At 39.3% G+C, this 27,929-nt stretch overlaps 2 protein-coding genes across 15 annotated transcripts in view; one reads left to right on the top strand and one right to left on the bottom strand.

Moving 5' to 3' along the window:
* The window catches only part of mcf2l2 (MCF.2 cell line derived transforming sequence-like 2), a 111,711-nt gene that overhangs the window by 43,271 nt on the left and 40,511 nt on the right, over window positions 1-27,929 (bottom strand). For all 11 annotated transcript variants that reach the window (XM_056379393.1, XM_056379397.1, XM_056379391.1 and 8 more), the window contains 5 exons: window positions 8,346-8,412; window positions 7,781-7,896; window positions 2,679-2,748; window positions 1,878-1,970; window positions 1,423-1,515 (listed from right to left, as the gene is read on the bottom strand). In XM_056379393.1, the coding sequence (XP_056235368.1) occupies window positions 1,423-1,515; window positions 1,878-1,970; window positions 2,679-2,748; window positions 7,781-7,896; window positions 8,346-8,412 (439 nt within the window). The remainder of the gene's footprint in view (window positions 1-1,422; window positions 1,516-1,877; window positions 1,971-2,678; window positions 2,749-7,780; window positions 7,897-8,345; window positions 8,413-27,929) is intronic.
* Window positions 11,545-26,466, top strand: b3gnt5a (UDP-GlcNAc:betaGal beta-1,3-N-acetylglucosaminyltransferase 5a). 4 transcript variants are annotated; one of them, XR_008828134.1, is made up of 4 exons: window positions 11,545-11,829; window positions 21,844-24,647; window positions 24,743-24,834; window positions 26,139-26,466. XR_008828134.1 is itself a non-coding variant. In XM_056379402.1 (2 exons), exon 2 carries the CDS (start codon window positions 22,349-22,351, stop codon window positions 23,546-23,548), a length of 1,200 nt encoding a protein of 399 aa, XP_056235377.1. In that variant the 5' UTR covers window positions 11,545-11,829; window positions 21,844-22,348; the 3' UTR covers window positions 23,549-26,466. The 4 variants fall into 4 exon arrangements, 1 of the variants encoding a protein (XP_056235377.1); XR_008828132.1 differs by having other exon boundaries at window positions 24,743-26,466; XR_008828133.1 differs by having other exon boundaries at window positions 21,844-24,834.

Genomic DNA, 27,929 nt, shown 5'->3' with positions numbered 1-27,929 from the left:
AATACATGTTAAATTAAGTCATGATTGTTAACCATGAGTACGACTGAATTCAGCCCGTCATCCTACACATGACAGAATTTAACAAGTTTCTAAGTTGCACAAACTTTAAATGATTTACTGAGTATTAGTGACAGGGAAGTTGTATCCTCAAGTGTTTTGCAAAAAGCAAGAAATTCAATTTTGAAATTATTTTGACTTTGTAGTGTCAAAGTGATGTTCACTCAGCAGCTGCTCTAAATAAATAGGGCCCCCACTTCAGAAGAACCAGACGATGTTACGCTGAGACGTAACACCATAAAGTTTATGTCATAGCATTATAGTTGAGTTTTTCAATGTCTTTCTTTTTTTTCTTTTTTTATATATTTTTTTTAATCTATTTATTTATTTTTCTCTTGTCCTGTCTTGTCCTGGGACATCTGTTTATTAAGATGGAGTGGCATGAAAAATCAGAGCACTGGGTGAGTAAACCACCAATAAGAGCAAACTGTGAGAGCCAGAACAAAGTCCTACTGTAGATCCTCAGCTCACCCACCAGGAGGAATCTGCAGGTGAGATCATCAAAGTTTGATTAGGGGAAACAGTGAGTCGGGACATGCAGAGCCTCCATCAAACTTGGTTTTATCGGATTTGCTGCAGGGCGTAGGGGGGGGCTTCCACAGGACTGATACTTATGATCAAGCAAATCAGTTTTGGTGAATTCACAACAGGAGATCTTACTTCTGGGATCTTCAGCTAATAGTATACATTAACTATTACATTACAGCGACATGTAGCACAGTTGTTTTGTGATTATAAGAGTGAATACAGCATGAATTCTGTTATTTCCTCTTTTTAATTAATATGCTATGGTGTAAAGGTATATTCTATAAGATGATTTTCCATAGGATAAAGGGCAGTTTATAATGTCATTGATATGGATGTGTTATCAGGCTGTGCAAAATCTGCTTAATAATAATAATGTATTCAAAATGTGTTTATTCTGGAACACACGATGTGAGTTGAAGGACATATATTCTCATTATGTTATAACTTTGAGCTGACATCTGCAGATTTGTTACAGATAGGATCTTCAAATGTTGATTACTCTGGTTTCCATGGTAAAAGACTATAAAGCCTCATTGCGACTCCAGACTCAGAGAGTTTCTTGTCAATCTGTGGGGGATTACGTGGAGCAGACCGAACTAATTAGACAGATAATTACACAAAACAATGCTGTTATTAATGTACTGACATTTTAGTCAAACAAAATTTGGATAATTTTTAATGGGATCTTGTAGATTAAACAAGCTCAGCCAAAGCAAGCAAGCAGCCTTCAGAGTTCATGTCATAACAGTATACACTGTCATAGAGCTGAGAGCATTTTAATGTGTGTGTGTGTGTGTGTGTTTGTGTGTGTGTGTAGGTAGGTAGGTAGGTAGTTACCTTGAGCATGAGTTGGTATTTGGTGATCCTCTGGACAGGCTTCAGCAGGTACGCATCCAGGGAGAGCTTGTGGTCCAGTTTCTTCTGGCATTCCTGTTGTCAGAAACACCAAACGTTCTCCATCAGGAAGGGACACTTCTTCTTCAACTTAGTCACAAAATTGGATAGCAGCATTTTCAAGATGTTGCCGTCAAAAGATTAAAATTTTACCATCAGGTTGGGCAATGTTTTCCTGATATGGGAAGTAACAGAGCACAGACTGAATTTCTACAGCACCATAAGATCTTCATGGCTGAACTTACTCATGACCTCCATCCCTAACAAGATATTTGACAAACCAAATCGTACAGGGGTCACAAGTTCAGACAGTTACGTTAGTTAGTTGCTATATGGGGTTGTTGTGTTGTTGGTGGTGTGTGTGTGTGTGTGTGTGTGTGTGTGTGTGTGTGTGTTACCTGAAAGAAGAGGCTGTCTCCACACTGTCTCCAGAGGACTTCAGAGCGGGGTTTATTCTGACAGTACTTCTCATACACCTGAAGCTCTTCTTTCTGTCAACACAAAGACAATATCTGAATGAGGAGAGGCCCTTAAATCATCTCTTGTCTGTTTCTGGTCGGTTTCAGCTGTTGCTGGAATATCAAGTTTTATCAATTCTGCACATCACTAACTGGTAGACCTCGTCTACTTATTAAGGGAGTCCATTATCATGAGACAATAGACAACAGAGTGTATACTGACCCAGTTTCCTACAATTATACATTTGCATTTTTATGGTAACGTTCCCCCGCCACATTTGTAAACAGGTTAGGCAAATTATTTGAAAGATCTCCTACTGTGATGCAGTCCAGTTCAACACCACTGCAAAGTATAGCCTCAATAATAATATTTAAATCAGCACCTCTATGAAAGTGTCAATAGATACTGTACATCTTTATCTCTATGGCTGAGCTGATAAAATGATTAGTGAGTTTGCTATCCATGTAGTATACCACTGTATACACATATACACAAATGCTCAGACTCATTCATTAACTTGCTCCTTTAGTCAGAAGGATTCAGATCTTTACTTGAGAAAAAGAAATGATATTACACTATAAAAGTACTCAGATATACTAAAGTAAAAGAACAATAACTACTGAAAGTAGTTTAAAAAGTATTCATTATAGAGGAAACCAAAAAATGTGAATAATCATGTAAAATATAAGGACCTGAAAAATTGTACTTAAGTGCAGTACTTGGGGAACTGTACTACTCACTCGTTTCAGAAAGCAGGTTCCCACCAGCTCTGGTTTCTCTGTACAATTCTCCAGCTCCCTCAGAAATGTCCTGCAGGTAATTTATGGACAAACAGAAAAAGAACACAATGCACATTTTTATTTCCCTTTAACAAGCTAGATGCCAGTTTCTGCGCCCCCCTCCACCAAGTTTTACACAGGAAGTCAGTTTATTAGCCGTTGAGCAAAGCTATTCAGCCTATCAAAACAGTTGTAACCCTGATGACATCATCAAGATAATCTCAGTTTGAGCTCGAGACCTCAAACAGAAAGCCTGCATTATTAACTGGGTTGTGAAGATCGAAAGATGCAGACATTTAGTAGATAGGGAGGATCTAAATTGATATTGATTGCATTACAGAAAGTGCCAGGTCATATTAGTGCCTAAAAGTGGAGATATTTTGGCCTCTGCTGCTGAGATTTTTACCACTTTTATTATTCTATTTCTTTCAAGTCTCCAAGTTCAATTCAATTCCAAGTTCAAGTGGGTCTTGGCCCTTAGTTTATGAAATGAAAGAATCCAGTTAAACGAAGGGCGCACTTCACAGAGGGATGAGAGTGAGACAGGAAGAGAAAACATAGTGGGATAGAGAAAAGAGTCAAGACAAAACAGGCAGCAAGAGAGAGAGGAAAAGAGGTGCAAGACAAAAGAGAGTGAATGGAGATAAAAGAAAAACAGGAACAACCCTATGGTTCAAGCCTCCTCGGAGTCTGTAATCAGCCTGAATGGCCCGTGATGTCTGTAAAGATTCTGCTTATTGATAGTTGCCTTGAATTACCATCTTGTCGGCACAAGTACTTTTTTTTTGTGAAACACATGCACACATGCTGAGGATACACACTGGTCTATAAATTACACTATGGCTTGACACTTTAGGGAAGTAAAGAGAAATCAGGGCTCCACAGCTAAAATGTCTGCACATGCCAGCTTCAGAGTCACAAAAGTTTAATGTTCCTGTCTATAAAACATGTTTATTTGTTTCATGCTGTTCTAACAGTAACAAACAAAAAAGTACTAACAAATCATTCAAAATGGGAAAAGGGACAAAAACCAAAATTGCCTTAGTAAACAACTTCCCTGAACCTGCAACTGTCCAATAAAAGCTATGAAACTGAAACTAGACAGTGCTGATCTGTCAAGCTCTGAATTTCCGGTGCAAATGCTGGTCATAGGAAAGATATTGCTAGTATCTCGTATGAACATTGCTTAAGAGGAAATAAAAAATAAAAAAAATTAAATAGCTTGTCTGTCTGCTTAAATACAGGCTGAGTATGTGAATGATATGTACAGTAGCTCTCACAACTATCACAATATTAACCTGGTGTAACTTCCAAATCTAAGGGGCATGACTAACTAAATTATGTTTTGGGATTACAGGTTATGTTAGAAAAATTAGACTGGAACATCCACTGTGCATGATACTTTATTAGGGTTTAGGCCGCCAAGAACTATTGTCCTGCTCTTTATTTGATCTGGTGATATTTACTCTCAGTTTGCACATTCCCAAACTCCTCAGTTTGTCTTCATCCTCGGTTTTTCTTTTGTAAAAGTGAAATATATTTTTTGTAAATCCAAACAATAAAGCCTAAACATAACCTGTTTTCTTTTCTTTCTAAAGTAAGCATCCAAACAAGAATATATTAGAGCAAATAACATTTCCATCAAATTTTTATCTATAATACTGCACAATAATACAAGCACTAACGAGCTCCGCGCTGCAATTCAAGAGCCTTGTGTCTGTGTCTTTATTTCCATGTCTCCTACATAGACCATTGGTGAGGATGCTGACTTTTTGCCTGAGACAAAAAAAGCTCAGCCTCAGTATTTCTTGCATATCTAAGATCCTTATACATTCATCATCGTCATTTCAAACAAACAATTAAAAGTCAGCTGGAATCATTAAAATGTCAGCCGGCTACAGGTGATAAAATGTGCCAGTGACGCTCATCGTTGAAATCAAATACTTACTGGTGGTTAATCTGTCACTGTAAACCGCTTATATGACTGCCTTAGAATAGAAAGGCTGGCAGAAGTAGTGACAGTAACTGAAGGCATGGGGCTTAGTAGGTGGAGCTTTGATGGGAATTATGTGAGGTTAGACAACCCAATTGGTATAGGAGATTGCGTTGGCAAGGCTGTAACCATAAACCACCTCCTCTCTCAAACTGCCTGGACTTCTGAGGCCCCTCACATTCCTCAGGTCAAAGTTTGAAAAGACTAAACTCATACACACCCAGTGGAGATGAATATCACTAGATAATTGGGATTTTTCCTTTTCTAAGACGTCAGTTTGTTTTTCACCTTGGATGACCTCCTTCCATCCTCCTTTTTAAACACAACCAAAACAAAACGGATTACTACAACTGATTACTGAGCAGTGTGGCCTCATCCACAGACAGCAGTCACGGTGATCATCATGGAAAAAATACGCAACACTGCTACCAAAGCAAAGGTCAAGCAAGATATAGAATGACTAGTGTCTAATTCCAACAAAGACAAAGAGCTCATTTCTTTGAAACAACGCTGCATCCTGACTGAGTCACAGTTATAGAAAGAATGACTATATAGATCACATGGAACGAGGTTCAAGCAAGTACACAGGTGCTTCCTTCTCTAAAATGTGAACTACACAAACAGGATGGATATTGAACTGCTCAAAACACATGACCACCACATGAAAAAGCTGCTGTATGTAATTATATGATGTCATTTTGTGAGTTTATGATACATTATCAGTGCTCTTAGCTGTGGGTCCAGGCTCACAAAAAACTTTGTCCTCAGGGAGATCATATGACTTCAAGTGCACCGTCTTGATGTTGTTCATTTGCTGTTCCTCTCATACAAGACCTCGCTAAAACAATAGGTGTGTATGTGTGTGTTCTTATTCTTATATGTGAGTGGGGACCTGAATGCATGCAGGCTAATCAATGAGGACTTGTGTCACGTAGGGGTCACGTAGGGGTAGGGTTAGGCATTTATTTGTGATGGGTAAGGTTAGGATAAGGGGCCAGGGGAATGCATTATGACAATGTGTGTGTGTGTGTGTGTGTGTGTGTGTGTGTGTGTGTGTGTGTGTGTGTGTGTCTGTGTGTGTTTGCCCTCAGCAAACAGAGAAGCTGGAATGCAGACAGTGGATTGTGGATTGAGAGGAAGTGGGAGTGAATGGAAGATACCAGAAAATCTTCCGCAATTGACCAAGCACATAGAGTTATTTGGTGGTGCAGGAAATTAGTAAAAACTGTCAACGTACACAGGTTATACTTTATGTATGACAGCGTGCAGTGGCATCATATTTTTCCAAAGTGGCTTCTGGATTGATGTAAAATTAGATTGTGCTCAAGAGTCATGGAGGGATTGTGAGTCAAGTCAATATTTTCAAGTTTAATTCAAGTCTTAAGTCTTTGAAGGGCAAGTCCAGATTAAGTTTCATGTATCTTGAGATTGTAATGAGCATTCTATCACCTGCTGTATGTCATCCAGTCTGTTTAAAACACTACATGGCCATATCAGTGGAATACAAAGCATGTACTGCATTGTCATCACTCCCTTATCTATTAAGGATGATAATAAGAAGGGCGTAGGGACGGGGTGGGAATAAATATTGGCCCTGGACTTTTATCTTGGGGCTGGCCCAACAGAACCCATCTGGAGACACTCTATCACATATGGCCCATGTAACACTTTATATGAATCATGTAGCAAACAGAGGAGAACAGTACATGAAATAGAACAATCAGTACATTAAACTTATTTATTTAATCAGTGCATTGGAATTTATGATGAAAGAAGAGCAGAAAACTAAACTTTTACATTACACTTCTAAGACTTGAGACTAGATTCCTGTTGACTTCTGCCTATCACGTCTGTAAAACTGGACTCACTGGGAGCTGTGGTCCTGAACCCGCTCAGCTGCTCTGCTCCTGTCTGCAGAGGTCCTGCTGCTAGATGCAAAGCTATTTGAAACAATTGGATTTTTCTGGATTTTAACTTCTTTTCTCTGAGCTTTCCAGACATAGTTTGGTGGGGAGGCAGACGTGAGGGAGATGACGCTCTCACAGAACCACCGTGGAGTCTGCTCCACTCCACCGCACACAGTGCTATCGATCTCTCTCTCCCCGTCCTGACGTGCAGGTTCTGTTTTCTTAAAGCAGAACTGATCCTAATTTAAATTGCTATACTAATCTTACTGTATCTTAATGAAACACTACTGTAGCCTCAGGGGTCTCTAATATGAATGAAAAAAAATAAACAAAAGGAAATACTGGATTGACTTTGGTTTTCAGATATTCAATACTAAAACACTGATCAGAATCAGTAGCAAAAAACACATCCTTTCTCTCAACTAAACTATGTGACTTTTTCTAACAAAAAAATGGTATTTTACTTCAGAGGCTCTGGCCCAGGTGGCCCTGTGACCTTTTGGGCCGCTATCCCTGTGCGCAGTGGGCCCTTTCAGTGACCCGGCCACGCTCAGAGTGCAAACCTAAAGTAAATGTGCAAAATATGTCACCTAGTAATGTCAAGGAGAGCCAGTTTCATGTTCAATTTTTTTTCAAAAGTTAGTATTTTCTTCAACGCATCAATAGCAAATACATTTGTTTTTCAACTGTGCATGGAAATGGGGCTTGAGATGTGTCTTTTCACCGGTTTAAAATGACATGAACTTTTAAGTTCACCACTAGTCAACTATCCAAACACCACATGGAAAAGTTTGCTAAAAGACACAGTGTGTTTTATTTAAGTTAAAAAGTTTCAAGTGAGAAACCCGTTGCATACCTTACATCATAACAATAAATTCAGATATAATCTAAACAGAAACCCCCAATAGAGATGCTCTTCAAAAGCACACAACATTAGCAACTAGCTGGTTAATATAGTGGAACATTTAGCAGCAAAATAGCCAGATATTATTTCTCAAAGTGGGTGGAGACCAAAAAAGAGATAAAAGGAGAGAAAATATTGGACTTGGCCTTACATTTTATTCCAATCCGGTGCGGACTGGTTTTATCTTGTTTTGTCTGTCATTGATATAGTGTTCCAGGAAGTATATGGCAGGGCAATGTACAAAATGCATTCCACCTACCTGTTGTGAAATTCATATATCTCTGGCAGGTTGCCGAACAGCACATCCCTTTTGTTCTCCAGGGACGGGGGGGTGAGGTGGCTGAGCTCTGAGTTATCTAGCTCTGCAAAATAACCCTGGGGAGGAGGTTTAGAAAGATGAGACGATGAAGAAGAAAAAGATATCACATTATACATAAATAAACTGGTGAATCAGCAAAACATCATAACTAATCAGTTCAACCAGAGAAACAGAGATTCTTAACCTATGCCCCTCTGCAATGTCAAACTCAGTCCACTGATCAACACCTATGGGTGATGAGAATGAATTACAAATAAATACACACGACCATGCTATGTTTCACGTGGTAGATATATTGTTATCAGAATCAATGCAGTCTTGCTTTTTAATCTTTGTTGCATGCGTAATCTCACAGAAAAACTGATTGGACATATCAAACCCTGGAGGTCATGGTCAGGTGGAGTATGATCATTTTATAACCCTAAATTATAGGTGTAATAGTGTAATGATCCCTCATAAAAGTAAAAGATTAGACCAGGCTTCATAAGCAGCTAAAATAACATACCTCCATTATGCTTTGCAGTTCCTCCACATATAGCCTCTCTGTTTCAATCAGCTCTGTCATGATGTGTCTGCATAAAAAGAGGAAAGAAAGAACACATAATGAAACCCTAGCAGAATTACCCTCCCTAAACCACTGATTTATTCATCTATCCAGTGTTGCTCTTTGCAAACTCACAAACAAAATCAGTAACCAGTAATAAATGTGTCAGTGAAGTGCTCTTTGGTCACATGAGACCAGCACTTTGCCTCCTGAGTCAGTCTATGCTGTGGTTCTGCTGTTGTTAGCTTAACTGCCCATTTGGACCCTTTAGCTAATGAGAGCAACATGAAACCACCAGTAATGACACGCTGTTTGAGAGGATTGTTTGATGGGTGTTTTGAACGTGCAGTGAGATCAGACTTCATCAGAATTTGTCTCCCAATTGACAAAAGAGACACGATTACACAGAAACTAGCGATTCACTGTGGAAAGAGAAGACGTAGTAAAAATAGCTTCTTTGTTCTCACACTCAATCCAATTGATCTATACATAGAAGTTTTAGCAATTTAGCCTATTCACTCTTAAGGAGAGTCTAATTTCTGTTATCATCATAATAAAAGGCTACAACAAACAAGCTAAAAACAAAGTACAGGACTTTCCTGTGAGAGTGAGTCAGTCATCCATGTTCACCACTCCCTCCTTCCACTATTTTATGTTGCTTCTTAACGTTCAGTTGCAAGGACTTCAATCAACACTGTGTGTGTCTTCAGGAAACTGCAATTTCGTATCCAATTGTCACAAGTTACTAAATCAGTGTTGCTGGAATCTTTTCACCAGGAGGAAGTCAGCTTTTTACTTACGCTGACATTTAACTGACACGTTTCTGTTTTCTTCACAGATTAACATTTTACATACAAAAGAAGTGATGATCTGATAAAATATGATGCCCTGCTGTAGATTACACAGCCCAACACTATATAAAATTGTTAAAAAAAAGCTCCAATTCCACCATCTGTTTTCAGAGTTTTCAACCATATGGAATGAGATGCGGTTGAAAGCTCTGTAGAAAGCTTGTAAGTGGGTTGAGTTGAGACTTTTTTTTTTGTCAAACTAGTTTTAAAGCCTTTATTATACCCATAAAACAAAATATACCTGGACAACACAAATATGTACAGGCAATAATGGTCCTTTTTGTCCCATGGAAACGTGCTAAAAGGCAGTTTGATGTACATTATAATTTTATAGGTCAATAAAGCTCAAAGCAATCGCATCGGATGCTCCCATCTGTCACATCACACACACATAGAGGAACTGGATGAAATGTTTGTCTGTCTGTAAACGCTTGAGCGTTGAGCACCTACAGACTTCTCCTCGTGCTGTAAGTGGACATCCCAGACTGTAACTGAAGTGCTCTTCTAACCTCATTATAACTAAGAATGTCCACAAGTATGGGGACACAATGGGCTAGTCTTATGTGCTCAGTGTAACTGTGTATGGCTGCTATCTTAGAAATCGCTTACAACCGAAGTGCTGGCACTGATTTGTGCAATTTTACACATGCACACAGACACACTTATCCTCCTGTTGATGTACAGTCATAATTAGGTTAGGTTCCACATGATGTGTGCATCAGCTGATGTAACTGAGGACACGCATTCTATATATTGCTGAATATTACTAAATGTTAAATAAATATTCTTTGCCAAAATAAATAGTTACAAGCAAATAAATAATTAGATGAGCCACTAACATTTCACCACATTAACTTTTTGTATAACTGTAAACTTCCACTACTGGGCTTAAGCATTGAAATTGAGTACTGCTTTGCTATGTGTCTGTATCACTGAGCATAGTCAAATGCTACGGTTTGGTACTTTAAAACACATTCATCCTCCAATCACGTATGTCCAAGACCGATCTCTGTCAATAGATGCCCATATAAACATTTGTAAAAAAGTAAACTATATTGTGCCTGAGGGGAAATTTGTCTTGGGCTCAGTGCTACAGTCTGTTGCTTTACATAAAAACACCACAGAAACATAGTAAGCACTTGACAATACTAGAGAGTTTGATATTTGATGCAGACAACACAAATGTTTACAAAGAAACATTAAGAATAAAACTGCTAAGTCCTGTGTATACAGGCACGTCATTCACTGCTCCACTGCATTATTTAGCTTAGCATCTTAGCACTTAGCATCAGGGTTCGGCATAACAAACAGTTACTTTGAGTGATTTGATTTGCACTTTGGCAGTGGTTTGTATTCAGAGAAGAGTGCATGTTGAGAGTCTACAAAAGATTATTGTTGCTTGTTTCATGACTGCATGCTTGTATGGGCGTGTGTTCGTTTGTCTCTATTACCTTCAAACCTGCTTTTTAGTTGCACTGTTCAGTAACCAAACCACACTGTAATTCTGTATTTAATGCGCATGCTAACAAGCTAATAGGCTAACAGGCTAACAAGCTCACTTGTTATCAAGCTCCCAGCACAGTGACCTAAATAATTGTGAAATTATTGAAGAATTTTGTAACCACCAGTAAATTGACTGTTCAGCCAAGCTGAGTAACAGGGCAGGAAGGGCCTTGGTCAGGGGTGTGACCAAGAACCCAACAGTCACTCTAACAGAGCGTCAGAAATCCTCTGCAGTGGTGAGCATACGATCACACACATATCACTCAAAGCAGCTCACCCTCAATTATGCATAACTTTAAGCCTGAATGAAATTTAAACGAGTGAGTTATATAAAAATTCAACCCCCCTACAGTTGTCACTGCTTTGGGAGTATCTATTATCTATTCAGAAGTTTGCCAAAGTTTGCACAAATTTTCAACGACTGTTAATCTTTAAGTCCTGCTGAGTGCCAATGTCAGCTCCTGCAGGATGGTTAGATATAGTTTGATGGCCAGTAATGGCTGACTTTTTAATTTGGGGAATCATACTTGGGACTGCATTTCCTGGATGGTGATGCATTCAAATGTGCCTGTGGGGAAGTTACTAACTTCCTCATTCATTCATTCATTCATTCATCAGAAACATAAAACTGAAACATGAAACTAAAATACAAAAAATACAGACACATTTCTGTGAAGCACAATATAGAGGAAGGTGGGATAAAGTAAAGGGGAGGTAAAGAGGTCTCCCCTTGCTGACCAGTGGTTCCTCCCACTTCAAAACAAGTGCCCACCCACTCCAGCACACAGCGTGTTTCTCTACACAGGCTCTCAGACAGGGACTTTCAGGGCAATCAGAGAAGACATTTAAAGCGCCCTTCAAATGAACTACTGTACCGACAGGAAAAAGAGGACGAGAGGAAAGAGAAGAGGAAGGTCTGACGAAGTGGCAGAAAGCAGAGGGCAAAAGAAAGAAAAAAAGCAGTTGGAAAGTGTGAGGCAGAAAAAGTGTGTCTCGCAGGTAGACAGATACAAAGAGAGAGTGAGTTCACAGGAGCTGAGCAGAGGAGAGGAGAGGAGGAGGATTTATCTGTACTCAAAATAAACAGCCCGGTAAGTGAGAAACACAGGGTGTATGTGTGTGTTTGTGTGCTGAAAGATGTTGCTCTAAATGAAATCTGTAATACCTTCAAATGTTCAAGGCTAAAGGCGTCAGCTTGCAGTAGCAGACTGACAGAGTTAGAGAGGTAAGACATGGGAAAAAAACAAGTTGGATGTGACATGTTGATGAAGTCAGATGAGTAAATAATACGAGAGTCGTAGCACCTTTTCACCATGTCTCTGTTGGGATGTCGCTGGCCAGATTCAGAGTTTACAGGAGTATCCCAGAAAGGTTAAAGAGCTGAACCAGGTTCAGAATCGGCAGGATATGTTAACAAGGGAATATGGCCAACAGATTGTAAAAGCACAGGACACAGTCATAAAAAGTAGTTCTCGTTAATGATTAATTTGAAAGGATTTATGTTCATTTCATACTCAAAGACATGATGAGATTCAGCGTGAGTATGTTTGAAATATGTTCTTTGTTTTCCGTGTTGAGTTTGTTTTCAGTGGTCTAAATGTTGTTTTATAACCTTTCATTTATTCTTTTTAAGTTTGACTAAAGGTTCAATTTGTAGTGGGGCTTAATTGATAGTCATTTCATGGAACATGGTGTGTGTTGCCATCACCAGCAGCAGCATAAGTCATAACAGGTGTCTGTCAGAAAATATTTTTTGGATTACAGCTAAACTTTATCGATACTGAGAGTAATTGAGAGTGAAATAATTTCTTGCTTTCAGGGATGCACTGATGGTTTTTGTGTTTTATGCTGAAATCTGGTTCCCACAACAAAGAGCCAAGTTTCCACACTGCTCTTACATATAATAGTGTTACTGCAGGTCACAGTCAAAAAACTTTAACAGTTAGGATAAGGTTTAGAGGACAAACTGATTCTGGAGACACACACAGTGTTGTTTTATAAAAGTATCTCAGATGATGATGTGAGGAGAGTCTTTCAATCTCTCTTCTCTTGTCTTCCTCTGGTCTCTCTGTGTGTCAGTCAAAAGCCAAAGTTATAATACTATGCAACTGGATTTGACTTCACACTAAATAGAAGTTCTACCTACAAACAAAAACAGTTGTAAATTAATGCTACATCCACATTTGTACAAACGTTGTCTACTTCACTGCACATGGCACGTGCCAGCATTTATAACCAGCAATGTTCACTATGATGTTTATGATATGACACTTTTGTCTTCATTATGAACTGGCTGCTTTGGTAGCTTCTGTGACCTGTGGTAACCCTTAAGGTAGTCTGAAGCCAGCCTAAGATGCAAAAATAAGGAAATACCTGTTTATTTGACCTTTTAACCAAAGGACAATTATTCCAAAATCAGCGCACACCAGCATTACTGATTGTTCGATTGACTTGGTCCAAAAATATGCAGATTGTGAATAAGACAAAATCAGTTTACTACAACTTGGGCCTTATTTCTATACTTTTTATTCACCGGTGTTAATTTGTTAAAATTATAGAAACACAAGCAGAAATGAAGCCGAACCCACACAGTTTGGTTTCCTGTTCAATGAGGGATTATTATTGATATTTCAGGTGCACTCACTGTCAGTTTCACCGACACGTAAAGTTCTTTAGATAATCTGGACAACTGGCTGATTGCCTGACTGCTTGCGTTTCTTGGCAAAGAAAAATAATGTTGTACTAAACCAGAATTTTTTTTTTTTATATCCTGCTTACCAGGTCAGTTACCAGTTATCAGGGCCAACAGACCGTACGATTGAACTCACACTGAATCAACATGTGACCACAACCTAAATAACAGAAATGTTCTGCATTCCTGTAATATTTCACCCTCATGGCGAAGAGCACCCATTATGTAGAGAACCATAACTATGTCAAACTAATTATCTTACAATCCATGATGTTATCTCATGTTATCTGTTCTCCCTGCTCCAACCCACATTGGAACATTTGCTTACATTCAAAACAGCTCATTTACAAGAGAAGCATGTAAAGAGGTGACACAGACTTTGGTTATAGCCTATTGGTGCTGTTTGCCTGCTGTTTAGAGACTTGTTCCGAAAACCAGTTTCAGTGAGATGTGTGATGCAAATGGTGGGCAGTCTCGGCCTTTCAAGCGTTACGAAATACCTGGTGTCAAACATCAGCACCTGAGCACTGATGTCCATTAATGTGTGCACCTTAGATTATGTTCTCACTCTAATGAATGACACTGCACCTCTTGGCAAAGAGTCTCAAATTTTAACCCGCTCTACTTTAATGATTCGGTGCAACATGAGTTAAGCTGCTATTGTTCTCTTCTGGCCATCTGAAAGTAAAAGGATGAAACAAACCACTCAGAATACACTTGCAGAGAACAAACCTTGAGTCCCTACAAGCGACCACAAGAAAATGAACCAGTAGTTTTTAGTCCATGTATCAGTTCATTTTCCAATATAGATAATGAAAACTGAAAAACTGAATTGAAATTTTCAACATGTTTTTAATTTGTCAAATATATTATTAAGATTTGCATTTTTCTTTTTTCAAATTTCTATTCATGGAATGTTAGAAGAGAATAGAAAATAGAACATTTTAGTGATTTTATTCCTGTTCATGCCTTGGGCTGCTTGAGATGGTAGGATCTAAGCAGTCAGTGTGGCAGCCCAACTGTGGCACCTGCTTTCAAGGACAGTCAAGAAAATTTTGCTGCTTCTCAATCTACATAAACAAATTACAAACAGCTTGAATCAGCTGGTGAAGACATTGTCACAAAGCTGAGAACAGCTGTTTTTAACTTGTATAAAACATGGAGGCCAATCTTTATTACGGTGTAGTGTTTCCCTTAGCATTTTTTCTCAGCAGTGGCGCCATAGTGTATGCATTCACAAACATTACGCGCATTGCTGGAGGAGTACCTTGAAATGACCATAGAATCGTTGTAGATAAGGTTATTCATGTTCACCTTGTCATGTGTATTAATTTACTGGGTGCTTTGACACAGGCGCAGATATCTGTAGTCATGAATGTCAAACAATGAAACGCCTCAACATAGAAATTTACTTTCACCATTTTTATTGAACTTAAATAGAAATAGATAAATGAATTGCATGAGCCAGTCATTCAGACTCATCTGAAAATTCTAATATAGTTTGACTAACAAGGTAATTCCAGCGGATAAAGTTGCACAGGTTTAATTTAAATTTGTACGTCTTCGTATGATGGAGGATATGACCAGAACCATTTCCATTTGCTTGTGCATAAATAAAATGTGATAGGTTTGGAAATAAAGAGGCACAGATGTTTGTTTTGCTTAGACAAATGTGCACAAATGATCTACAAACAAATGAGAACACTTTGGAGACATTTGGGTATTAGTGGGCTGCTGATATAATAGGCCTATGCTTAAAATTTTACTATTATTTTCTGAGAAATTATTTGAGCAAAAAGTTCGTATTTAGTTTGTACAAACCTAGACAAACTGATTGAAATTGTTTTATTCATGTCCTGATCACATAGGGTGCCAAACTCATTGGGGGGGCAATGTTCAATGTGCAAGGTTCTGCTGTATTCCCTGCAGACATCACTGAGGATGTGACAGTATTATTGTAATGTATGGATTAGGCTGCACAGTGGTGTAAATTTATTTCGGCTTGTAACAATCACTTTGCCATGGACAACTGGGAACGTTCACTTTGTTTCACTCAATTCTGGTACTTATGTTATATTTCTACTGCCTCCACCAAAGAAGACCAAAGTCTTTCCAATTTAGTTTTGAGAAATGAATTAAAAACACTTATACACAGTGATGGAACACCATCACTCCCTTTACTTATGTCAAGCATCTGAATGCTGATTATATACTTCTCTCACCGCTGACTTAACGTTAGTTACATTGACAGGTGGACAAAGTTTTCAAAGTTTCTCTCATAATGCTCTTTGCAACCACATCTCGTTCATATGATCTGATCAAATAATTTCTTTTTGTACAGTGCGCTGTTACTTGAGTAAACGTACAGAAGTATTAACAGCAAAAGTAAAATGACTTGATATACAACAGAATGGCACTTGTCAGTGTTATGTTGCATAATATTTGATTATTATTGCTGTTTTTAAAGTTGTGACAGTTTGAGCTGGGGATAAGTGGCTGTCAGAAAAATATAGCGGAATAAAAAGCACAATATAGAAGTATAAACTAACATGAAATGGAAAATAAAGCAAAAGTAACAAAAAAGTGGACAATTTGTACTTGAATAAATGCACATAGTTACTTTCCACTACTGCTTATCCTGTTTACTATGTTTGAGATTTAATTTTTCCACACCCATGGCGTCGTAATGACATTTTATGAAACATACAGTATGTTAGTTGATGTTCAACAGGTTTTAGTACTTATGCTTGAAGCCTATCTGTGCTATAGAAATCTGGAATCATGCTTCTGCTGATTTATTTCATTCTATTAAGGTTGATCAATCCAAATTCTTTTGTACGCCTCAAGGAGAGCTTTGTTGACACTGTGATCAGGGTGAAAATGATTTTTCGTCCGTTTCCTCTTTTATTCTCTATTTACATTGTGGTTTGACAGCGCTTCTTATGTATGTTACAAACCCAACAATTGATTGCTTAAAACCTACATATATTTAGAGTGACAGGAGACTCGAAATGACTCAGTTCCTGTGATAAACAGTTTTCCCCTAAAAAAAAAATCAAAACAAATAGTACAACTGTCAGAGTCATAAATTAAAATGTACAGATTACTACTTGATGGGTCATCATGTTTAGTCACAAGACTACTACTGTTAAGGCTTGGCCATGTGTTGTAAGAGCTCTCTATTGTTGGTTGACCCCAGTGTTCAGTCAAAATATGCTGCTGGGGAAATATGTGTTCAGCCTATTATGTGGCAGCATTGCACACACGTCGGCAGCTTCTCTGCTCAGGGCCTCTGTTAGACTAAAGCCCCTCTATTATAACTCTTTGTGCTAGGTCAGCACTTACATTCACAGTGTCCTCCGCAGAGTTAAAGGCAATTGGTCAACATGGTGGACAGGCAGTTTGGGGGTGTTTACAATATACAATGGTTATTTTTGTGTTTGGGCGGGGGGGGCATTCTTTTTCTATCTACCCCCTTCCCTGTTTTATTCTCACTTAGGGCTGAACCATATCAGGAAAATGCTCCATTGATACCAAGATATCTTTATATCAAACATAATTACACATTACACTTGCAGGTGCAAGTTGTTGACGTCCTCCCAGGGTAATTTTTTGTAAACAACTTCATCACAGAAAAGTCACAGTAGATTATCATTTAAATTCAAAGTTTATTTGTCTAACCCCCTTTCAAAAAAATGGACCAGTTTAGACCGCATTTATTATGCTATTCATCTAATGTCATTCTTGACATTATTCAATGGTGTTAGGTGAATTTTTTATAAATGAAAGATAACGATAATTCCATGACAACAACTTTGTACAGAGGTAGAGATAAGAATTTAAATTGGATGGTACAACAGTAAATATAGCAGCAGACATTTGAATTTTAGTGGCTTTTCTTACGTCATTCGATTTTTCTGTAATAAGAATATGTAGGTCTGAATGAATCACACAGACGTTGAGCCCTTTAATTAGTGTATTACAGTTTCTGATGAAACCGGAGTGGAAAACAAAGCATCATTATCCTGCCAAAATAAAGCCAGACTAGATTCCAGTCTTCTTCTGCCTGCTGCTTATGTTGGTGTTTGAACTGGTCTCACTGGGAGCTGTGGTCCTGAACCCACTCTGCTCTTCTGCTCCTCCCGTCTGTCGCCTGCACAGTTACTGCTGCTTGATGCACAACTATTTGAGGCATTTGGATTTTTCTGGGTTTGAACGTCTTGTCTCTGACCTGTTTTGCCAAATCTCTACTTTTTTTTTTTACTTTGTTATTCATATAAAGTATAAAAGTAAAGTATTCAAGTAAAGTAAAGTAAATAATAAAGATACAAACACATACAGTAAATGGCAAGCAGGTGGGCGACAGATGACCTGAACCACAGTGGGCCACGGAGCCTGCTCCATCATCATAACAAAACATAGCAAATAAGCTTCAAAACGGGAGATTTTGACATCCATCAACTGACTGTCATTTATCTCGGTAACTAACAAGCCAACTTCTACTATTGACAGGCACAAACACGGCCTATTTCCCATGTCTTCAGACTTCAAAGGTTTACAGAGTGATGTTTCTGTAAGTATATTAACCAAAGAACAACCAAGAGTTTCATTTTTGTTGTAAGGCCAACTCACAGAATGAATTAGCTACAGTCGAGTAAATTTGCCAATGAAAGTTGTTGACAAACCTTTCAGTCTTACAGCTTGTTAAGTCACTGTTAATTATGCGAGTTATAATTAAGCTGTATGAAATTTGAATTTCAATATTTCAGCCTGGCACAAGGCTCTCACCACCAAACACACAAAAACTTTCCTGCACAACTAATCAGGCCAGAAAACTACAACTGAACTGAGCACCCGGACTGGACTGGGTAGGAGTTCAATACACTTGACCCTTCACTATCTTCGTATAGGAGTTGTTTCTAATGTTCTGACCGACAATTGTAGAAAGGAAGGTTAAAGATTAGACTCAAAGATTACAAAGGAAATGGGGAATAGAGAAGTAGGCGACATGTCTATGTCTCTATTCCCCATTTCCTTCACTAGCACTGTATGAACAGTCACATGCAAGTGACACAGCTGATAAAACAATATGCTCTGTTCAGCACTGTTAGTGCTAGAGGATTCACCTGAACAGAGTTTGACCCCTGAACAGTGTAGTTTATGATTATTTTTAGTTTGTTGGAGACTAGTTGCTAGACTGACTGACCACTGACCACATTTTTGTCTACATTTTCTTTCTGAATGTGTGATGTAAAGGTCTCAGTTAGTCTTTCACAAGTCTGTGTGATGGGAAACTCTTTTATTTTCAACTGTACTGCTAGACCTCAAGTTAGTATTGTGTTCAGCTAGGTGTAGTCTTTAGATGATGTAAGGACTGTGTCATGCTAAATGTACTACACAAAAAAATGACCTCGCATAAACAGCCATATTTTTCTCTTTCATGTTATATTTCACTGTTTGCTGGCTATACTATGTATTTGTATTGTCATAAAGGTCAAATCCGTCCTGTTAAGCGAACACATATGCTTAGTTGTTCTTCCGTCATCAGCAGGATCGGTTTTCATTTTGTTTAAGCTGAGGAGAAAAAAGATGGATAAAAACCGTCCCCCGTTCTGCCGACATTTGAGTCTCTGTGCACACACATACACTGTGCTTCACATTTTTATTCACCTGCCAACTTCTGAAGAGGTTCAGCTCTCCCTGGAGAGTCTAAGATAACTACTACACTAGCTGTTAAATATTATGAATTCTGGTGCCACTCAGGCAATTGACAAAGTTAATTTCATGCTCTGAATACATGTCACATTAAGAGCTAAATGCAACTCTAGATGATTAATGTGAGTTTGTTCAAATATGAATACACATCTGTATAATGTATGAATGCTACTTTATGTAAAGGCAGTTATGGAGGTTTGCTAGACGATACAGTTTTGTTATCAGCCTCAAACTACAAATCTCACAAATGCTTCCTCCATCTTTTGGAATCCTTGATTTGCTAACACAGTTGCCCTGTGAGAGGATAATCTGGCCAATTTAAAGCTCCACTCCATAAAGCTACTTTATTTGGGAAGACACAATACTTGTAGACTGGAGTAGCCTCTTTAAATAGGTGATGGCTGCTTGCATTATGTTGCCCAGCTGAGAGGGGTGGACACAGTAGTCCTATCCACAAATCCTAAAATGTGTTTTTTTTTTTTTTTGGGGGGGGGGGGGGGGGGGGGTTTAACCTTTATTTAGCCACGCAAGACATTAAAAACAAATATTATTTACAATGGCAGCCTGGCAAAAGGCAAGAGCCTCTTGAGGAAAAGGGGGAGTTCTGTATGAAAAGCCTAATTTTAATTTGACTTTAGACTGTAACCTGCTAATGTGATGTGAGAAAGACAGATTGCTGTCTAGACAGATACCCAAGTATTTATATTCAGTAACTTGGTCTAGAACAGCCCCACCAAGAGTAGTAGTAATATTCAGTGGTGGAGGGGGGCACCGAACCCTTCCTAACCAAACACATGACCTTAGTCTTGGAAGTGTTAAGCTGGAGGTTTAAAGTGGAGGAAGCCTGTTGGACCCTGTGGACGCTGTCCTGGAGTGAAATGAGTACTGCATCTGGGGAGGGACCAACTGCATAAGGGACTGTAAAAAGGGTAGGGCCAAGAATCGAGAGCTGAGGGACACCTTTAGTAACTGGAGGCTGAGAAAGGAACTGTTCTGACTTTACATATTGCACCCTAATGATGAGAGACCCCAATGCTGGCCAGCCTATGAACATGAACGGAGAGACAGATTAAATATATCAGAAATGGGACCTGCAAGGATTGGGGCTGCAATCTTAAAAAAATAAGGGTCCAGCCAAAGCAGCTCATTCAGGACTTCATCCTCCAAGACAGCCTGTAAGGTGAGTCTATGTAGGGGGGTGAAGGGCCTCGATGGAGTATTATAAGAATCTCCAGGTGGATTTGGAGAGGGGGGCCCATAAGAGGGGTAATCGGACTCGTAAGTAGATCCAGACTTTACGAAATGTTGATTAAAAATGTTCGCCATTCGTTATTTGTCGGAAACTATATTATCACCCACATTGAGCAACAAAGGCAGCTGAGAAGAGGGTTTATTTTCCAGATCACTCACAGTTTTCCAGAATCTCTTTGGATCACAGCCACAAAGATTGAATTGTTCTTTGTAGTAACCAGCTTTGGTCTTTCGAACAGCTTGTGTTTCCTTGTTTCTAATTTGCCTAAACACCAGCCAGTCTGAAGGGGATCTAGACAGCCGCACCTTACGCCAGGCAGAGTTTTTCCGTTGAGCGAGCACTGCAATCACACGGTCAAACCAGGGACAGAGGCATTTTTTTTTGTTCTAATTTTCTTGACAGGGGCATGCTTGTTAACTACAGCACTAAACAGATCGTAAAACAGATCGTAAAACAGATCAGGTTGATTCTGAACCATTCAACCTTGGACAGATCATGCAAGAAGGCTTGAGTGTTGAAATTTTTTAGAATTTATTTATAACTGATGCGAACAGGCTGCTTAATGGAGGAGTTAGATCGAACACAACAGTGGTCACTCACATCGTTACAAAACACACCAGAATAGTACAAGTACAGTAGTACATTTATTCAAGGTGTGATACCCTTTAAAATGAATATTAGGGTCTTGGTTAGTCCAGGCAGTACAAAGTCTTCCTTTTTTCTCACCCAAAGCCAGAGATGAGATTTTTTTGCATTTTGTTAACTTGATAAGTTCAAGGTAGAGTCAAGAAGAAACACCAGGAGAAAGAGGGAAAGAGTGATGCTGCAACATAGATCTCTGGACAGATTTGCTCTAGCAACAATGTGTTTTTGTAGTTTGTGTCTTAAACCTCTGAGCAACTTATACCCTGGATGTCGTGTAGAAAAATATTCTCTTGCTCTGTGAACAATGAATAGAGAAGATAACAAAGATAACTACATCCAGGACTTTTGTGTGTGTGTGTGTGTGTTGTGTGTGTGTGTGTGTGTGTGTGTGTGTGTGTGTGTGTGTGTGTACGTGTGGTTTCTAAACTAGAAAAATTGTACATGAATGTGATGTTAATGGAGTTAATAGATTGCTTAGTCGAATGAGAAAATATTCCCTGACATTTCTTCCCCAATCCCAAGCAGACATCTTCACACATCTTGTCTGACCAACAGGTTGAGACACAAAGATGTTTCATTTACACTGATACAACACAAGGGAAAAGCTGGAACAGAGCTAGAAAAAAATGGAAAATATTTTTTATGAGCTGAATAACTTGAACAGTTACTTTGCGATTCATTTGATAAATGAATCAACAAATCATCTCAGGGCTAGTGTACTCCCTTCTCCATGTGTAGACCAAGCATGCAAAATCTCATCTATCTGAGAGTGATCTTGATCGTTTTTCTTTTCTTTTCCAGGTGCCATGGGATTCCTTTAGCATGCTGACGTTACAATAACCACAGAGGAGGCGCGACAAGTAAGTGGGGAGAGGGGTGAAACTCACTCCGAAGTCTCAGGACAGGAAGAAGAAAAAGGATGTGGGTTATCTGCTTGCTATGAGGGAACAGAGCTTTTGCATCAGACAGTGGAGCCAGTTCAGTGACTACCGGACTCGACAGCATCAAAAAGAGAAGCCAGCTGCAAGGACAGGAGAGGGAGGAAAGACGGAGGATATGTACGAGGCGAGACAGACATAAGAAGATAAAGTGAAGGATGAGAAGGAAGACAATTAGATAGATGAGAGGTGCGCTAGAGACTGAAAGGTGATTAGTGAGAGTGAGAGTCAAATGAGAAGTCACACTTCAGAGTGAAAAGAGGCAGAGATGAAATAACATACTCTACTATTAGAAAAAGAACATAAGACAGGGGGAGATACAGCTCCAGGAGATCAGAAGTCCAGCCAGCAATCAGTCTTCAGTCGCGATGTTCATGAACTTCCGTCGTATCCGCAAGTGCCAGTGCGTGCAGCTTCTGACCACAGGCCTGGTGCTGTGTATGGTGATGGTGTGTTGGGAGGAGCTGGACCACCACGTGGTCAGCCACATGAGATCCTATACATATCGCTACATGGTCAACAGATATGACTTTCTCAATTCTTCCTTCAACATCACTTCCAAACATCACCACAGAAAAGATGGTTCTGACAGTGTGGGTGATCGGTTATGGAACTATTCATACATAATCAACCACCCAGGTAAATGTGGAGGTAGTGGTGGAGATGGAAAAAGCTGGGATGATGTCCTCCTGCTTCTGTTTGTGAAATCATCGCCAGAGAACTTTGAGCGGCGCCAGGCCATCAGGGACACATGGGGAAACGAGAGCTTTATTTGGTCAGAACTGGGGGCAAGCATGAGGGTGTTGTTTGCCCTCGGCATGCACCACGATGTCAAGCGGAGGGCCAGAGTGCAGACTGCACTGCAGCAAGAGGACCAGAACTATGGAGACCTGATCCAGCAGAACTTTGTGGACTCTTTTCACAACCTGACTGCCAAACTGATCTTGCAGTTCCACTGGGGCCACGAATACTGTCCTCAGGCACGCTTCCTCATGTCCGCAGATGATGACATCTTCGTCCACATGCCCAATTTGGTGAAATACCTGCGGCAGCTCGAGAGTAGCCAATCAGGGGCTAAAGACGTGTGGGTGGGGCATGTACATAGAGGAGCCCCTCCAGTTCGCCGTAAGAACAGCAAGTATCACGTTCCCTATGATCTGTACCCCTGGCCTTCCTACCCAGACTACACTGCCGGAGCAGGGTACGTGGTTTCAGGTGATGTGGCCGCTAAGATCTACCACGCGACTCTGGTGCTGAACTCCTCCATCTACATCGATGATGTCTTCATGGGAATTTGTGCCAAGGCCATGGGGGTTTCTCCGCAGGAGCATGTGTACTTTTCAGGGGAGGCCAAGGCTCCATACCACCCCTGCATCTATGATCACATGATCACATCGCATGGTCATGCCGCAGATGTGCGATCACTATGGCACACAGCAACAGACCCTGCAGTGTACAGTAACTACAGAGGATACATGGGTAATCTCTACTGCACTGCAGTGAGAGCGATGCTGCTGTGTCTGCCATATTACCAGAACACATACTCCTGTATGGCTGCTTTTACATGAAGGATCTTTAGATGATGCAAAGACTGCTTCATGCTAAATGTAGCACACAAAAAAATGACAGTATCTCATAAGAATAGTCCTGTGTTATTTCACTGTTTGCTGGCTATCTGTGTATTTGCCATCTTGCAATAAAGAGCAAAGCCGTTCCGTTAAGCAAACATATATGCTCATTGTTCTTCAGTCATCAGCAGGATTAATTTTCATTTTGTTTAAGCTAAAGAAAGAACAGATGGGTAAAAATTCCTTTGAGACGAGGGTTTTTTTGGTCTCTGTGTACACACATCCACAGTGCTTCACATTGTAATTCATCTGCCAACTTCTGAAGAGGTTCAGCTCTGTCTGGAGAGTCTAAGATAACTACTACGCTAGCTGTTAAATATTATGAATTCTGGTGCCACTCAGGCAAATTGAATACATGTCACATTAAGAGCTAAATGCAACTCTCTTGATGATTTATGAGAAAATGTTCCAGTATGAATACAATTCTGTATAATGTATGATTGCTACTGTATGTAAAGGCATTTATGGTGGTTTGATAGATGATACTTTTGTTATCAGCCTCAAGCTACAAATCTCAATTTAAAGCACAATGCATCATAATGCTATCGGTGAAAACCATTTAAAGATCCCAGTATCAACTTCACATTCATACAGTATGTGAAAAAGGTTACTTTTTTTAAGGAGTACACACTAAACAGTAGTTAAAAAGGTAAGATATCTTACATGTTTACATTGCCTCTATAAATGTGGTTCATAAAAAACTCTGTTTAAGGAATAGATGTAATTAGCTTGAAATGTTCTGTATCATATATTGTTGGTATTTTCTTTGGGGAAGTCAGAAGCTTCTTTAGTCAGTCTATTCTTAGACCACTGAACTTTGTATTTGTTTTTAGTTGTGCCGTGAATGACTCACTCTCATGAGGGTGACAAAGTGCATCATACATTTCCTATTGAGACAGTCAGCCAGCCAGTAGGAGAAAAGCTACATCTGACCAAACTCTGAGCTAAATGATGCCAGATAAATACATTTCTCTACCAATGTACAGAAAGGACAAAATGCAGAAAATTGAGAAAAACTGAGAAAACCCAGGGTTGCAAGGTAATTAATTTACATGTGTGCTATTGTATACTTTGCTGTATTTTCCAATGGCCATGGGACTTTTGCTTTTTTGTTTTGCTCATCTTCATTTGAAGTTTTAGATCTGCGGTTCTCAAACTAGAAGTTGGGACCGTCCAAGTGGTCACAAGATTAATGGAAGCAAGAAGATTACCTGGATAGGAGAGTGGTAAAAACATTTAACCTACTCAAAATAATGTTTCTATGTATGAAACTGAATTATTGGATAGTTCTACTTCTTCCACTAAAAACACAGGAAAACAGACATAGAGGCAGTGACTATGGCTCACAAGAGGACAACGCTTTATTTTAATTTTCATAAGCCTCTGCGTGGGAGTAAATTATATTTTAAAATGTTAATTTTGATCTTGATTTTTGATGCAACCTAAAAAGACTGTTGTCATAGCAGTAGATAACATAACATATTTTTGCCACTTGGGGGCAGCAGAAACATGTTGTGAGCAGGACATTAAAATAGCATCACCAATTAAGATGATAATGGCAAAGTTGTTAGCAAGGAGTTGCTTATTTACATTTATTTATTTTGCCTGCTGCCGCTGAAAAAATGTGCTGCAGTGAGATTTGATCATTAGCATAATCAACTCCCTTAAAATTGCCATGCAAAGCCTCAATTATACACACTTGCGGACGCACACACAGACAGCTGCAGACAGCTTCTAGTCCAGTGCATGCACAGGTGGTGCCCCTGAAGTACTGTCTGTGGGGACTGGCGTGGACTCACTATAAAATGGAGGCTACACAGACGTCTGCGCAGAGCTTCAAGTGCGCTCTCTGATGACGAAATTTACATGTGACCCTCACGTACTTGTGGATAGTGAAAGTATAACACTAACTTAAGTCTACCTGTTCTGCTTCATTTTATGGGAAAGGTTTGATTCATAAAAATGCCATACGAGAGCATAAAGAAGAAGAAGCACTTCAGGTTCTGCTGTCAGAAATCAGCAAGCAAAAAAATAACTAATTTAATCAGTAGTGGTATTAGACCCAAAACAGGTTATAGTTCTGTCAGAGACTTCTCATCAGAGCAGGTGCTGTACTGTGACAGAAATAAGGAGGGAATGCTTCAGTCTACACGAGGTTACACTAGATGCAAAAAAAGATCTTTCTATAGCAGAGCAGCCCATGAGCAACAGGTGGTGAGGGGTATGACAAACACTGAGATATTACACTAGGGAATGTTACAGCCTACAGTAGGTGAGCAGGTGTTCTCGCACACGCTGACAACAACCTGCATAATGCAGTTGCTTAAGGCAGAAGGGGAAACAATTTTCAATTCTTCTGCAAAGGTTTAATGTCACCCGACCGGAGAATTAGTGCCTTCGTCTGTACATGTCGATACACATATCTCCTAAATTCTACATAACCATAGTGGATGGAAATGCACAGCAATGCAGCCAATTTTCTTATAATTCTGTTAAGATTTGTACTTAATTTGAATTTTTTATGCTGCAGTCTGCTGGGGCAGCGGCATGTCCGACACGAACACAAAGAGACTGCACAAGCTGGGTCTGTGCTTGGCAGGAGTCTGGACTCACTCAGGACTGTTGTGGAGAGACGCATGTAAAACTGGAGGTCATCTTGGACAATACCAAGGAGGTCGTTTGTTCCCACTGCCATCAGGCTATACAACACCTCAGCCAAAGGAAGTGGACTATTTAATTATTATTGTTTATTTATTATGAACTGTTTTAATATTATGAACAATGAACTAATGGACACATGAATTTCCCCTAGGGGATAAATAAAACATCTATCTATCTATGTATGATACGATGATGCAGATTTTACGCCTTCTTTTCTCAGACAATACATTTCAGATGCAGGTTCCTCTGACGCAGTGCTCAGTGTGTGTTGATAAATCAGGTAATTTTTATACATTTTCATTCTCGCTTCCATGTTTATTTTTCAGAGTAAATATGAAATCTTTTTTTACCAAGATCATTTTTAGTGGGATGACACACTAACTATTACCCAGGAAATAAAATTATCAAAAGAAATCTCTGTATTATTTGTCTTAGTTTACCTGCTCAAATCTGTGGATGGATTCTCATTATGACATATTTTCTATATCAATACATTTTTATAATATATTACATTTAATAATACATTACAAAGAACCTTTCAGACAAGGGGCATTGTGGTTTGTAAGCCTGCAATTGTGTAAAAGCACAACTGTGGCCTTATGCGATGACCTCTAATTTTAAACTAGGGTTTCACTCTTGCACTTTTAAGTACTGTAAGCCATGTATTGTTCTCAGTGGCTTCTGAAAAGCATGTGATATTACCTATTCCATCCACAGCTGCTGTACTTAACTGTCTATATTTTATATACTAATGCAACTAACCCAAAGATGGTGATTCTAACTGAACTGTCAATCAAGGCTGAATGTAAATACCATTATCTTCCTCCAGTCTGTTTATTTTGGATCCTCAGTTCTTACTGTCTCTCTGGGCTTTCAGCCAGTTGCATAAGATGCTCCGGTTTTTATCCGTGGTCTGAATTTTCCTATGAACAAGTCCCTGCAGCTTGGTTACTCCATTTCATTTGACTTACTATTGTGATTAGTATTCTAATTATTACACTTCATGGGACGCTCATCATATAGCACGCTGCATGTCACTGCACATAGTGAGCATGTGACAAATAAATAAAACCTTGGAAATCTTGCAGTCCAGTTGAGATATCGAAGGAACTTTCAGTTTTGGGAAATCAGAATTACTGCTGCACAGCAGTCTGAAGGTCAGTCTGGTCACTCTTCCATGTGCGGCAGGTCGTAACATTGAAGATTTGCAGTCATACAAATTTCTTTTAGTAATTTAGGGGAGGTATGGAATCATTGCAAGAATGTAATCACCATTTCAGAATTGCGTGACTGTAAAGTCCCCCCCTCCTGTCAAAAATGTGTTTTGCTGTCTTTGCTGTATTGTTACTTGACATGGATGTTGGAGCGTCACTGTGCAGAATGGTGTGTGCACGTGGATGCAGAAGCTTAATTTTGTCACATCACATCTAGTTTGAAGTCAAATCATGACTCAATATGCAATTTACACAAAAATGTGGAAACTTGAAGCCTCCAAACACTGAAAATTGACTTATCAGTGAATTATGAGACGTGTTGTGTCCGGCAGTTACACCTTTGAAATGAATTTTACTTTCATGGTTTCTGGATTTTTCAGAGAGGGAGGGAGTGGATCTAATTTTCAGACATTTTTACCAGGTAACTGAAGTTTTTTTTTTTTTAT

This window comes from Seriola aureovittata, chromosome 6, assembly GCF_021018895.1.
Source record: "Seriola aureovittata isolate HTS-2021-v1 ecotype China chromosome 6, ASM2101889v1, whole genome shotgun sequence".
In the NCBI taxonomy this organism is placed as follows: Eukaryota; Metazoa; Chordata; class Actinopteri; order Carangiformes; family Carangidae; genus Seriola; species Seriola aureovittata.
Note: the sequence above shows the minus strand (reverse complement) of the source record. Positions and strands in the feature narration are given on the sequence as shown.

Bases quoted from the DNA above. Each gene is read 5' to 3' on its own strand.
- b3gnt5a (XM_056379402.1), top strand. From the start codon at position 22,349: ATGTTCATGAACTTCCGTCGTATCCGCAAGTGCCAGTGCGTGCAGCTT.